The sequence below is a fragment of the Panthera pardus genome, unplaced genomic scaffold (genome assembly GCF_024362965.1).
Source record: "Panthera pardus isolate Hobbes unplaced genomic scaffold, ASM2436296v1 HiC_scaffold_2, whole genome shotgun sequence".
NCBI lineage: Eukaryota > Metazoa > Chordata > Mammalia > Carnivora > Felidae > Panthera > Panthera pardus.
The window spans coordinates 103149233-103162786 of NW_026526765.1; the positions used below are offsets into that span (position 1 = coordinate 103149233).

A 13554-nucleotide genomic window follows, 5' to 3' on the forward strand; every position below is an offset into this window, starting at 1 on the left:
TTGGTGAAAATATTAACGGAGAAATTAATTAACTTCAAAGTAAAAGTTTGTAAGGACAGACAGAATATGCATCTGTCTGCCTCCAGAAGCCTCATTCTTAACCCCTATGCTTTATCTGCCTCCTCATGACACTTGTACTAGGCTCTTGGGTATGTCTCCATGTCTCATTCATAAATCTTTCAGAATAAGGATACTACATTACAAAACAAGTACTGTATACCTTAATGTTTTTCTACTTTCTTCTTCATATTTTTTTTTACCCTATGACCCAGCAATAGCACTGCTAGGAATTTACCCAAGGGATACAGGAGTACTGATGCATAGGGACACTTGTACCCCAATGTTTATAGCAGCACTCTCAACAATAGCCAAATTATGGAAAGAGCCTAAATGTCCATCAACTGATGAATGGATAAAGAAATTGTGGTTTATATACACAATGGAGTACTATGTGGCAATGAGAAAGAACGAAATATGGCTCTTTGTAGCAACGTGGATGGAACTGGAGAGAGTGATGCTAAGTGAAATAAGTCACACAGAGAAAGACAGATACCATATCTTTACACTCTTATGTGGATCCTGAGAAACTTAACAGAAACCCATGGGGGAGGGGAAGGAAAAAAAAAAAGAGGTTAGAGTGGGAGAGAGCCAAAGCATAAGAGACTCTTAAAAACTGAGAACAAACTGAGGGTTGATGGGGGGTGGGAGGGAGGGGAGGGTGGGTGACGGGTATTAAGGAGGGCACCTGTTGGGATGAGCACTGGGTGTTGTATGGAAACCAATTTGACAATAAATTTCATATACTGAAAAAAAAAAAAAAAAGATTTTATTTTTAAGTAATTCTACAGACTGAGCCAGCCAGGTACTACCCTCTTCTGCATGTTTAAACATTCTGTAATCTTAACACTTTAGTTTACTCTTAAAGCCTCAATACTGAAAGACAAATCAAGACCAAGTTAACTCTGGAAATAATCTGCTGTGTACTTAAGTCATTTTTTAAGTAACCATGCTCAAAGAAAGGGCACTGTCTCTTGGCCCACTAACTAGGAAGCTGCTAGGAAAAAAGAATTGTGCAAAAAACTCACCTGGTGTTTGGTAATACTTTTCCCAGAAGAAAATGGCTTTTGAAACAAAACCATAAAAAATGCAGTTCTGTGGATATTGAAACATTAATATATTAATATTTGTCTTATATACAAGTGTAATGTTAAGATATTTATCTTAAACAAATACACTAGAACTTGAAAGGTATGTTACCCTCTAAAAAATTATACTGGAGAACAATATTTATTCAAATAAAGCTTCCACTGCAACATTTTGGGGAATGCTTATTTTGTAATTATCTTCAGAACCAATTCACAAGCCACAAAAGAAAAGGAGTCTCAATGTTTTTTCATACTGGGAAATATAAAAAAAAAAAATCTATCTTCTCCAAAATTTAATAACAAATCTTGAAATAAAAGAAATGAAGAAAGTACTTATTGTATGTCTTTAGGTTTCACATTCCCAAAATGATTATATAAAAATGCATACAACTGCTTAAAATTTCCTAGTAAAGAATCACTTTCCATAATTGCTAAAATTAACTCCCAGGAGTCTTTAATAGACTGTTATTAACAGAAAGTAGTCGCTATCAATCTCAAGATCTAGAGAAACTTTATTTACAGAGAATTTCTTGCAATATGCAGAATAATGTAAATTTATATTATATGAGGACCCTGTAGTGTGAAGGGAACATATAATGAACAAAACCCAGCACAGATTAACTTAGAAAATAAGGAACATCTGTGCCAAGACAAGTCTCAGGTAACATTCTACCTGCTGGAAGGCTGAACTACACCAATGGTATGGTCTGGAGACTCTTTTAGGGAAACTGTAGCATCAAAACTATTTTTACAAAAATTCTAATAAATTATCTGCTCTTTTCACTTTTATGCTCTCAGGGGTATACAGTGGAGCTCTTCAGAGGTTAACTGATAAAAGAGATCCTGCAACAGACTCAACGCTGAAACAGATATGAGAACTTAGCAATCTTCTATTAAGCTGGACATTAAAAGAAATCTACAAAAACTTCATTAATGCAAAGTACAGTATAAGTCTAGTTTTGGCAAGCTATTACAGTACAATAATCATTTAAAAAATTCTCTTTGTACCTCTAACCTTAGGTATTCTATTTTTTTATTAAATTATCATACATTAGTGAGGAGGGATAAATAGCACAATATATTCTATCTAAAATTTCTTAAAGATACTCAGTTAAAACAGGAGTTTCAAATAAATAAAACATAAGGAAAAAGGAATCACACACACTCACCCAAGTTTTAATATAAAAATGAACTGAACAATGTGAACTGCTTTTAGGAGATCGTATGATTCAAAAAGTCCCACAGCCTTCAAAAATTTAGTCAAACATAGTAACACAATATATTTTGTTAATCTGAAAAATAAAAACAGAAACAAGTTTCAGTATCATTAAAATCACAAGGAACTCTGTCATCTGTTCTTTTCTTATTATACAAGTATTGGGATCATTAGAAAAACCTCAGATATTCATTAAAAACATCAAACAAAAGCCCAAACAACTCACCATCTACATAACTACTATTAACATTTTGGTATATATACTTGCAGATTGTGTTCTTTTTAATGTTTATTTATTTATTTTGATAGAGGGAGGAGGGAGGGGCAGAGAAAGAGGGAGAGAATTCCAATCGGGCTCTGGGCTCTCAGTGTGGAGCCTGACTCAGGGATCGACCCCATGAACCATGAGATCCTGACCTGTGCAGAAATCAAGAGATGGTCTCTTAACGAACTGAGCTGCTCAGGTGCCCCCAGATTCTTTTCAATGTATAGACTGTGTGTCTATGTATATGTGTGTATGTGTGTGTATAGTCTGTTGAAGAACAGACACCAAAGTCTACCTGCAATGAAACTAGAAGAGCACGCTGTAGGAAGAAACAGAGGAATGGTAAATGCCTTAGATTTACCCCTCCTCTGCTTTGCTATGTGGCTGCAGTGAAAGTCATGGTTGAAAAGTCAAACAACCTGCCCTACAGAGTCTTGTAAAGGCTCAGGAATCTGAAGCACCTGAGAAAGGCCTGGGGAGTTAAAAAGAGAAGCATCAAGAAGTCTTCCAAGTAGTTAGATCCCCACATTCTCACCCAGCAGAGCCAGGCAACTACCTCTCCTCAATCATGACAGGACAGATGAGGCTTAGCTTCTGGAGATGTCTAGACAAAAGGCAAAGAGAGGAGGCATGAAGTGCTAGAATAAAACCATGGAAATTAAAGGAAGTTTCTTAACACCACCCCACCTCCCTTTCCTCTTCTACCTCCAATATCCTAACGGCTGGGCTGCAATCTCCCAGCAGAACCCTTCTAGGGATCCACTAGGGTTACACCTCACACAGGTATTCATTCTAATTAGCTTTTTAGCCCTCACTCAAATATGAATAGCAAACATAGATAATCAATCGTTTAAGATAAGCTTATGAAAGGCCAAACAGAAACAACAAATTTAACAGATAAAGATATTACAGGTAATAGCAGAAAACAACAAAGAATAATAAATAATATTCTGAGATATAAGAAAGAATATTGCACGCATGAAAAAATTAGGCTGCCATAAAAAGGAAGAAAAAAGGAGCTCTTGAAAAAGAAACTAAAATTAGGGAAGAAATTACTTCAGTTTTCTGGCCTAGTAGTTTTCTTAGAATAAAACCATTATTCTTTGCATGAAACCCATTATCTGTGTGTCCATTGTAACCGTGTAATACTGAACCGTGAATACTGTAATAATGAACATTATAAAACATACACAAATTAGAAATAAAAAAGAAATAAAAAGTTGAGAAATTTAATATTTTTTCCTTCACCCTAATAGGAGATCTTGTGTAAGTAATACTCAGGAGACCACTTTTTAAGTTTACATCAAACAGGTGTTAGTACATTAAAAAGTAGGTATAAGGGATGTCCAAGGCCAGCACACTGGCAGAGATGAGAAGTCTCTACCAATGGGAGAAAAAATTCAAAAAGCAAACAGAATTTTAAAAGAAACCTAAGTCACTCAGAGTTAAAATAATCTGACATCAATGGGGATATCAATGTATATAGGACAGTATAAAACTTGATGAATGTGAATAATCAAGTGCCATGGCAGTGAATTAACATGAAAGAGCTAAACTACACTAAACAAACAGTAATCTGATTAAGAAGGCATGAAAATATAGACTTTAGGAAGATTTTGATGCAATTATTAAAAAAATTTTAGTCCTTGAAAGAATGAATCTCAGCATCTTCACCAGCCAAGATGGCTCCTTTTCTGTTTTAGTCCAGATAGTATCATACTAAATTTAAAAAAAGAAAAAAAGATTTGAAGCAAAGTGGTTTTTCTTATCATGAACATAATCTGGGGGGCCTTTTATAGTGCAAACTGGGGATTTTAACTATGTGAAAATTAATCTCCCAAAAGCTAATAAAAATGTTACTGTCGAATCATGTAAATCACATCCTAAAGCATTCTAAAGAAGTTCCCATTTAACCCATTTGTTGATCAGTATAAACTTTCTTAAAATTTCTGTTTAAAAGATCAATCAGGGGGCGATGGGTAGCTTAGTTGGTTCAGCGTCTGACTTCTGCTCAGGTCATGATCTCACAGTTTGTGAGTTTGAGCCCCACATAAGACTCTGTGCTGACAGCTCACAGCCTGCAGCCTGCTTCAGATTCTGTGTCCCCTCTCTCTGATCCGCCCCCACTCATGCTGTGTTTCTGTCTCTCTCAAAAATAAACATTAAAAAAAAAAGATAAATCAGATTTTCTGGGATAATAAAAAATGTCCTATAGCTTGATCATGCTGGAAGTTACATAGGTTTACACATTTGTGAAAAATGTAAACTTACACCTTTAAAATAAAGTGATTTATTTATTTATTTTATTTATTTATTTATGAGAGAGAGAGAGAGAGAGAGAGAGAGAAAGAGCGAGAGCATGAGAGAGCACATGCACACAAGCAGAGGAGAGGGACAGGAGAGAGAAAGAGAGAGAGAGAGAGAGAGAGAGAGAGAGACAGGAAGGGAGGGAAAATCTTACTCAGGCTCCACTCGGAGTGTGGAGCCCCAGGTGGGGCTCGACCCCACGACCTTGGGATCATGACCTGAGCCGAAATCAAGAGTCGGAAGCTCAACTGACTGAGACACCCAGGCACCCCAAGTGTATTTTGTTTTTGGACTGTCTGTAGACTGGCTAAAAACACACAGTAAAACAAAAGAAATCTACCAAATGTCTAGCAATTGTACAAGTATGAAAGTAAATGTACATGTGCTAGAAAAACTGAACACTAATACCTTAGAAATTCTCTAGTTTAATTCCTCTCCTGTCACAGATTGGGAAATTAAAGCCCACAAAGTTAGCTAGGGTCAAGCCCCTGTCCCTTAAGTATGCTCGCTTTATTTATTTAATTTTTTAAAAATTTATTTTGAATGAGAGAGCGCACAAGTGAGGGAGGGGCAGAGAGAGAGGGAGAAAGAGAATTCCCAGCAGGCTTCATGATATCAGCTGAGAGACCAACAGGGGGCTCAATCCCATGAACCATGAAATCATGACCTGAGCCGAAATCAACAGTCTGTTACTTAACTGACTGAGCCACCCAGGTACCCCTTTTTTTTTAAGTAGGCTCCATGCCCAACATGAGGCTTGAACTCACGATCCGGAGATCAACAGTCACATGCTCTACTGACTGAGCTGGCCAGGTGCCCAAGTATGCTCTTTTTAATAAGTCACACACAAAATCAAAGTTCATTCAAAGGCTTTGAGGGTTCCCATCTCAATTACACATTACACATTCATAATAATTTATTACACATTGTAATTATTACACATTTATAATGGCTCACACAAACAGTAAAATCATCTTTAAATTATACATTTGTAGTGGCCTACACGAATAGTAAAGTCACCTTTATTAAAAAATTTTTTTTAAATTATTTTTTAGAGAGAGAAAGACAGAGTTTGAGTGGGGGAGGGGCAGACAGAGAGGGAGACAGAATCCAAGCAGGCGCCAGGCTCTGAGCTGTCAGCACAGAGCGTGACATGGAGCTTGAACTCACAAACTGTGAGATCATGACCTGAGCCGAAATTGGACGCTTAACCGACTGAGCCACCCAGGGGCCCCTTATTTATTTATTTTGAGAGAGAGTGAGCATTCGAGCAGGGAAGGGGCAGAGAGAGAGAGAGAGAGGAAGACCAAAAATCCCAAGCAGCTTTTGCAAAGTTAGTGAAGAGGGTGATGTGGGGCTTGGACCCCTCACGGACTGCAAGATCATGACCTGAACCCAAGTCAGACGCTTAGCCAACTGAGCCACCCAGGAGCCCCCAAATCATCTTTAAATATGAAAGACAAAATGCACATTAAAACCTAGATTAATTTATATTTTGGCCCATTTAAGCTGGAGAAAAACAGTCATATAGACTTTAGTACAGTGAACATATTAACTATATGAATGCTAAGTAAATATTCTGGTTAGGGTAGCAATTCAAAATTAACCAATGAAAATAAAAGTTGGGCTAGAAATCCACTGTTTATTAGTTCATAACACAGGGACCGTCATTATAGGTGGTCAGCAAATGTTCACCAAATGAAAGAATGTGAACTCTACAACTACACTTATGCGTTACAGTACCATCTCATACAGTAACATATAGAGTGCAAAAATAGAGTACCTTAAGAGGTAGTCCAAGCTTGTGGCAATCTGAACTATCAGCAACCCAGGCATGGACTCAGAATGAAAGAAAAGAATGAAATCAAGTAGAGAGGGACACTAGAAATCTCAAGGGCTTTACTCCTTAAACTCTTAATTAGGTGTAATAATAAGGCAGTAGGATAGAAGCAAGGACACAAAGAACAACAATGTCAAGATAGGGAGAGGAAAAACAAAGACCAGGAAAACCAGACAGACATACATTAAAAATCACCAGTGTGGGAATTCTCAATGTCAGCAAAGAGACCTGTACATTCTCCATGGGGCTAGTTAGCCTTTCTTCAAATTTTGTTTGCACACGTACTATATGTCAGATGCCATATGTGGCCAATGAGATCTAAGGGAAGACTGACAGGGTGGCTTCAAGTATAGCCTTCCCTCTCCCTGATAAAAGGGCAAGATCCAGCTGGAAATGCTTCTGTCTTCTTTCTGCCTTCAAGGGAGGAGCTTTATCTAAAAAATGTTATCAGAATGTTAACATTATCTAAAAAGTGTTATCCATCTTCTAACAAGCCTGAATATGAAAGCTGATACACTTAGGATGGCAGAAAGCAGAGGCAAAGAATCTGGGTCCTAGATGGTATCACTGAGGTTCTGAACAAATACCTGCAATCTCTGGTTTCTTTTATGTGAGAAGAATATATCCCTCTTTGTTTAAAGCTCTTAGTTTGGTTACTTACAACTAAATATATTTCTAGGTGCTATCTGTGACTCTTAATAGAGACAATGCTCTCAAGGAATCTGAGGCCTAAGAAAGTGAGGCAAGCAAACAAGTATTTATGTGACCCAAATAAGTAATGGGACTTTTAAAATAGATGTAGAAGCAACTAACCCTAACTTTGGAAGCAAAGGTCTGTCTTCAGAGTTTGAGATGTGTAACTGTGTATTAAAGACTAAGTAGGAATTATAATGGAAGAAAAGGGAAAGGGTATTTCAAAGCAGACAGCACCATTTGGAAAATACTAATACTAGGATTAAGCCTTCGAATAAATGTATTTAAGCTCAATTAACTAGATCATAATGACCAGAAGTTATTAAGGAAAAGGCAAGTTATCTTTAATAAAATTGTTCTGCCAAGATGGGGCAATAGGAGAAATTATTTCTAAGTTTTTAAAAAAATTTTTTTTTTTTTAACGTTTATTTATTTTTGAGACAGAGAGAGACAGAGCATGAACGGGGAGGGGCAGAGAGAGGGAGACACAGAATCTGAAACAGGCTCCAGGCTCTGAGCTGTCAGCACAGAGCCTGACGCGGGGCTCGAACTCACGGACCGCGAGATCATGACCTGAGCCGAAGTCGGCTGCCCAACCGACTGAGCCACCCAGGTGCCCCTCTAAGTTATTTTTATTATTTTTCTAAATGTTTTTATTTTTTAGAGAGAGAGAGAGAGAGAGAGAGAGAGAAAGTGTGAGTGGGGGAAGGGCAGAGACAGAGGAGGAAAGAGGACCCTAATGCAGGAATTACTTTTATAATCTCTGTAGTTTAAAAATTAAAAAAGGAATAAAGAAAATTAGTATCATAATAGAGGGGCACCTGGGTAGGTTCAAACTCATAAACTCATAAACCATGAGACCATGACGTGAGCCAAAGCTCAACCGACTGAGCCACCCAGAAGCCTCTAAGTTACTTTTGTTTAAAGTATTAATAAAACTTTAAAATAAATAAGTTTGGTACTTCAAACACAAGATTTAGTCAGAAGGAACATTAATTTAAGTAAAATAGTTCTTGATAACTTACTACTATTATGATTTTTTACTTTTTTATTTTATATTTTTTAATGTTTATGTATTTTTGAGAGAGAGAGCGTGCTACCAGAAGAGGGGCAGAACTCACAGACTGCTAGATCATGACCTGAGCCTAAGTTGTACTCGTAACCGACTGAGTCACCCAGGTGCCCCATATTATAATCTTTTTTAAAAAAATTAATTTTTTTGAGGGGGGGAGAGGCAGAAGGGGGGGGGGGGCGGGAAGGAGAGAACCTTAAGCAGGTTCAAGCACAGGGCTGGATCTCACAACAGAGAGACAGATAAAGACCTGGGACAAAATCAAGAGTCAGATGCTTAACCAACTGAGCTACCCAGGTGTCCCTCTATTATGATGACACTAATTTTCTTTATTCCCTTTTTAATTTTTAAACTACAGAGACTATAAAGTAATTCCTGAGAAGCTGCTTGTTATTAAAATTTTAGGTAAAATGGTTCCTAACTTCCTCCTCATAGGTGACCAACTGGTCATCCTTCCAAGCCATTTCCTTTGCACTTCTTCATAGACACATGCATATATTATATATTGACATATTTACAATTGTACACATATTTTGATATTGCTATGTGACTTTCTGTGTAACATGTTGAAGATTTTTGGTACTATTATTAAACTAGGAAAATTATTTTAACATTTAGTTAAAAGTTGGACTCTCTGATTTTATTTTGAGAGCATTTCTTTGAGATAGAGAAAGAGAGAACACATGTGCAAGCACGGGGGAGGAGCAGAGAGAGGAGAGAGAGCAGGCTCTGCACTGTCAGCACAGAGTGCGATGTGGGGCTTGAACCCATGAACTGTAAGATCGTGACCTGAACAGAAATCAAGACTTGGATGCTCAACCGACTAAGCCACCCAGCTGCCCTGGACTCTGATTTTTAAAGTCTCAGTGAAGTTTTCCTGTAGGCCTACAGATGAAACACCAGCTAAGGCAAAATAACCTTATACTAATAAGTAGGTACTGTAGTTCATATTGTGCAGGGAAACACTGAAACAGCTTTATTTACTAAGGAAAGATGTGGGGGTGAGGAGAGGGAGGCTCTTCAACAGGGGCAGTGGTCTTTGAGCTACTTTCTGGGCAACTCTGGGAGACATACTTGACCTACTCAAGTTATAAATCATGATTGGCCATTAACTAGTTCCATCAAACATATCACTGGTCTTTTATATATAGGATTACAAAAATCTCTGGTTCTCTAAACCTGGAATTACTGAAATTTGGGTTTGGGTCTAAATGTGCTTCTTGGGCTTTGCCCAGCGCAGCAGCTCATGGTTCTCCAGTAAACAAAAAACAAAATCAGTACATGTAAGGCATGGGGTTTAGGATAACTGATTCCTAGTTCAGTTATTCTTTCTGTTAACTTCTGACAATAAACTTTTTTCTATTATATCAGTTTCTTGATCTGTGAAACAAGGATACTATTATGTAGTCTGTAGCACTGTATTAAGGATTAAATTAGATGCTATACTCAAAGCACATCGGACACAGGTGTCCAACAATGTTGACCATCACCCTGTTTCCTGCAAAGAGTACTTACAGAAGCCGAAAAGAAAGATTTTAAACAATTGTTTTAAATTGTGAATTTGGGCATAAAAATACCCACAAGTAAAGGATTTGTGAACTAGTTTCTGCTGCAGATTATAACTAGTATTGGATTATCAGTCTAGACAAAGGAAAATTCTTGCAACTGGGAATCTATTAAAAATGCAATCACTCCTGAGTTGAATTTTTCTAATGAACTACAAGAGCAGTTCTGCTAAGCAAAAGACTGTTTACTACATCTACTTAAGATAGTAATCTCCTGAATAAATAATAGCTTGAAACTATTTAATAAAAATAATTTCTAGTTTACAGAAAAGTGGCAAGAATCATATACCCTTTACCTGGATTCCCTCATTGTTAATTGTCCCATTTGCATTCTCTCTCTCTCTCTCTTTAAATACAGGCGTTTTTTTCCTCAACCACTTAAGAATAAGTTACTTACAACACATTTTTTACCCCTAAATTTGGATTTCCTAAGAACATGGATATTTTCTTACAAAATCAGGAAAGTTTTCAACTTCAGAAAATTTAACATTTTTATGCTACTTCATCACCCATGGTCTAATTTTGTCAACAGACCTATTACTGTTCTTTACAGCAATTTTTTCCCTCTACTACGAAAATCCAGACCAGAATCGCCTATTGCATTTCCCTATCATGGTTCGGTCAATAATATGCGATGCTGTTATTTACAAGAGATTAGACAATTAAACTTATACTACAAAAATGCAATTGATTAAAGTTCTGTTCCAGCATTTTATGTGTTCTTTTCTTTTCAGTAAAAAAGGGTGTGTTAGCAACGCTATTTCTACCGTTTCAAAGGATTTATCAAAACAATCTTTAAATCTCAAAAGGAGTAAGGAAAAAACAGAACCTCATTAAAAATGAAGACACTAAATACCAATTCCAACAAAACCGTTGGGCTGAATTCTATGCATCTTTGACACTACTTCAGAACTTAAGACAAATCATGAAGGAGACACTCGCAAGTGGTTACTGTACTTACCTGTGGAGGTTAGTGGGAACATGGGGGGGGGGCGCTGGTAAAGTGGTATTTCCGCTTTTCATTCTAGAAATTTTTGTAGTGTTTGAGGTGGTTTTTTTTTTTTTTTTTTTTTTTTTTTTTGGTATTTACCATGAGCACACATTTCTCATTTAATAATAAAAAAATAAAATCAGAAAGATAAAGAAAACTAGATGCCGGGCTGCATTTTTGATGTACGGGGTTAACCTGAATATCGAAGTTCATCCGTTTGTACTTTGGTTTCTTCGCCTGAAGATGGTGACACCTTCCCCTAACTTACGCAGGGAGACGCCAGAAAGGTTAAGTAGTCACTAAACTACTGTTGCAGGGAGAAAGAGCCAACAGAAATGTTTGTCACGGACCAGAGAAACGTCTCCCGTGCACGGGCCGGCGGGCAGAGCGAAGGTTAACGGTCTGCCTTGAACAGACCAAAAACTCCAGCAGAACGGCCCTGGGTTTTAGAGCGTTCATTCTGCAGCGGGCAACGGGGGAGCCAATGAAAGTCACAGGCACCCGAGGCAGAGGGAGAGGACGGACGGCTCCCGGCGCGCGCGAGCTGAGCTGAGGGCGCACCGGGCTGTCAATGGGACAGGAGGGACGCCGGTGACCGCGCGCCCGGGGGGCAGCTGCCGTCCGGGTCCGCGAGTGGGAGAGCCGCTCCGGAGGCGCGAGCTGGGTGGGTCACACCTACCGAGCGCTGGGCACGTCCACCGGCCCGAGGCCACCGCCGCCGCTGGGGCTGGCTAGCACGTCCCCGCCGTATTTCTCCTCCATCCCGGGGCTCAGGAGCCGCCGCCGCTGCCCCCGCCGCGGGGTTTCCTCATGTCTCGCCGCTGCCGCGGAACAGCGGGCGCAGGCGCGTCACTCCCCCATGATAGCGGCCCCCTCGGGTCCCCACAGGCCAGGCCGCCACCGCTGCCGCCGTCCCCGGCTCCTGCTCACTAGCACACGCGCGTCGGGACTAGGCCGCGGGCAGTTCCGGCGGCGCCGGGCTCCCCCGAGGCGCACCGGAGCGGACGTTGCCAGGCCACGTCATCGGGCCCAGCAGCCCTCACTCCCGGGGGAGTGCCCAGCCCTGCGCCTGCGCATAACAGAACGCTCGCTTTCTCTCGCCCTTCCTTAGGCACCGCCTACACGGGTGACGGGATCGGATCGTTTCTCGGGATCAGCTCTTCGTATTGACGCTGCCGTCGCGCTTACCTGTCCCTGCAGCGCCACCTCTGTGCCGTCAGGAATACAGCCGATTCTTGTAGCACCGCGGAAGAAGGCATAGAAAATGGACAATGTGTGATCAAATACAATACAGTATCTTTTAAAATTTGGCTGCTAGACTATGCTAGACTTAATCCTGGTACATCAGTAAATCTTGGGTAGAGAGGACCAGGCCTTATTAGGGTTTTTTTTTTTTTTTTCTGTTGCTAAAAATTTAGGAACGTGAGGTCTGCCAGTTTCAATTGTAACTCTGCCACTTAATAATTGGTCACTTGGCCTTTCTGTACCTCAATTTTCTTATTTGTAAAATAGGGATAGAAATATGTATGTCATAGGGTTGTTGGGAAGATTATATGTTATGTGAAAATGTCTAGAACATTTTGAAAGGTACACAGTAATCAGTGAATGTTAACTGTTATTATTACTCATAGGGAAATTTGTGGACTGGGTTGGGAGATGGAATGGAGTTTGGAGCGGTTTACAATACTGTACTTAATTTGAATATAGATAAAGAGTCTTAAAAACCTATAAAAGATTGAGAAATCACTGTCTGTGCCTGCTCTGGCTTCATAATCTATTGTGGAAATATTTAGCAGTTTGCGAGCAAGGCCTGGTTCACCACAGTAAAGGTTAAAGGCACAAATGCTAAGGTTTCCCAAATAAGGTGTGATATGATTATACCTAGAAAAGACTCACTGATAGAACTTGACCTGAAACTTGGATAAGATTTTAGATATGGGAGGAAAGCACTGTGGGATGACACATCCCATGTATAAAACACACAAGAATGCATGACTTAAAAAAATTTTTTTTCAATGTTTGTTTTTGAGAGAGATTGCACACACAGTGCCAGCGGGAGAGGGACAGAGAGAGGGAGATATAGAATCTGAAGCAGGCTCCAGGATCGGAGCTGTCAGCACAGAGCCCCATGTGGGCTTTGAACTCAAGAACCGCAAGATCATCACCTGAGCTGAGGTTGGACAGTTAACCTACTGAACCACTTCGCCGCTCCGTGGAATGCATGACTTTAAAAGCTAAAGTGACTCCAGGGGTGCCTGGGTGGTCCAGTTGGTTAAGCATCTGACTTTGGTTTAGGTCATGATCTCATGGTTCTTGAGTTGAGCCCTGCATTGGGCTTCTGCTGTCAGCATAGAGCCCAAATCAGATCCTTTGTCTCCCTCTTTCTCTGCCCCTCCTGCAGATAGGTGCTCGCTCTCTCTCTCTCTCTCTCTCTCTCTCTCAAAAATAACTAATAAACAC

The 13554-nt window shown here is 39.6% G+C and overlaps 1 protein-coding gene across 1 annotated transcript in view; it reads right to left on the reverse strand.

The window, feature by feature from the left end:
* Positions 1-11880, reverse strand: part of SLC30A5 (solute carrier family 30 member 5) — a 35019-nt gene extending 23139 nt beyond the window's left edge. Inside the window, exons 1-3 of the mRNA XM_019463114.2 lie at positions 11774-11880; positions 2315-2437; positions 1086-1152 (exon numbers count right to left, since the gene is read on the reverse strand). Coding sequence (XP_019318659.1) covers positions 1086-1152; positions 2315-2437; positions 11774-11856 — 273 coding nt within the window. The 5' untranslated portion in view covers positions 11857-11880. The remainder of the gene's footprint in view (positions 1-1085; positions 1153-2314; positions 2438-11773) is intronic.
* Between the last annotated feature and the right edge of the window lie 1674 nt (positions 11881-13554).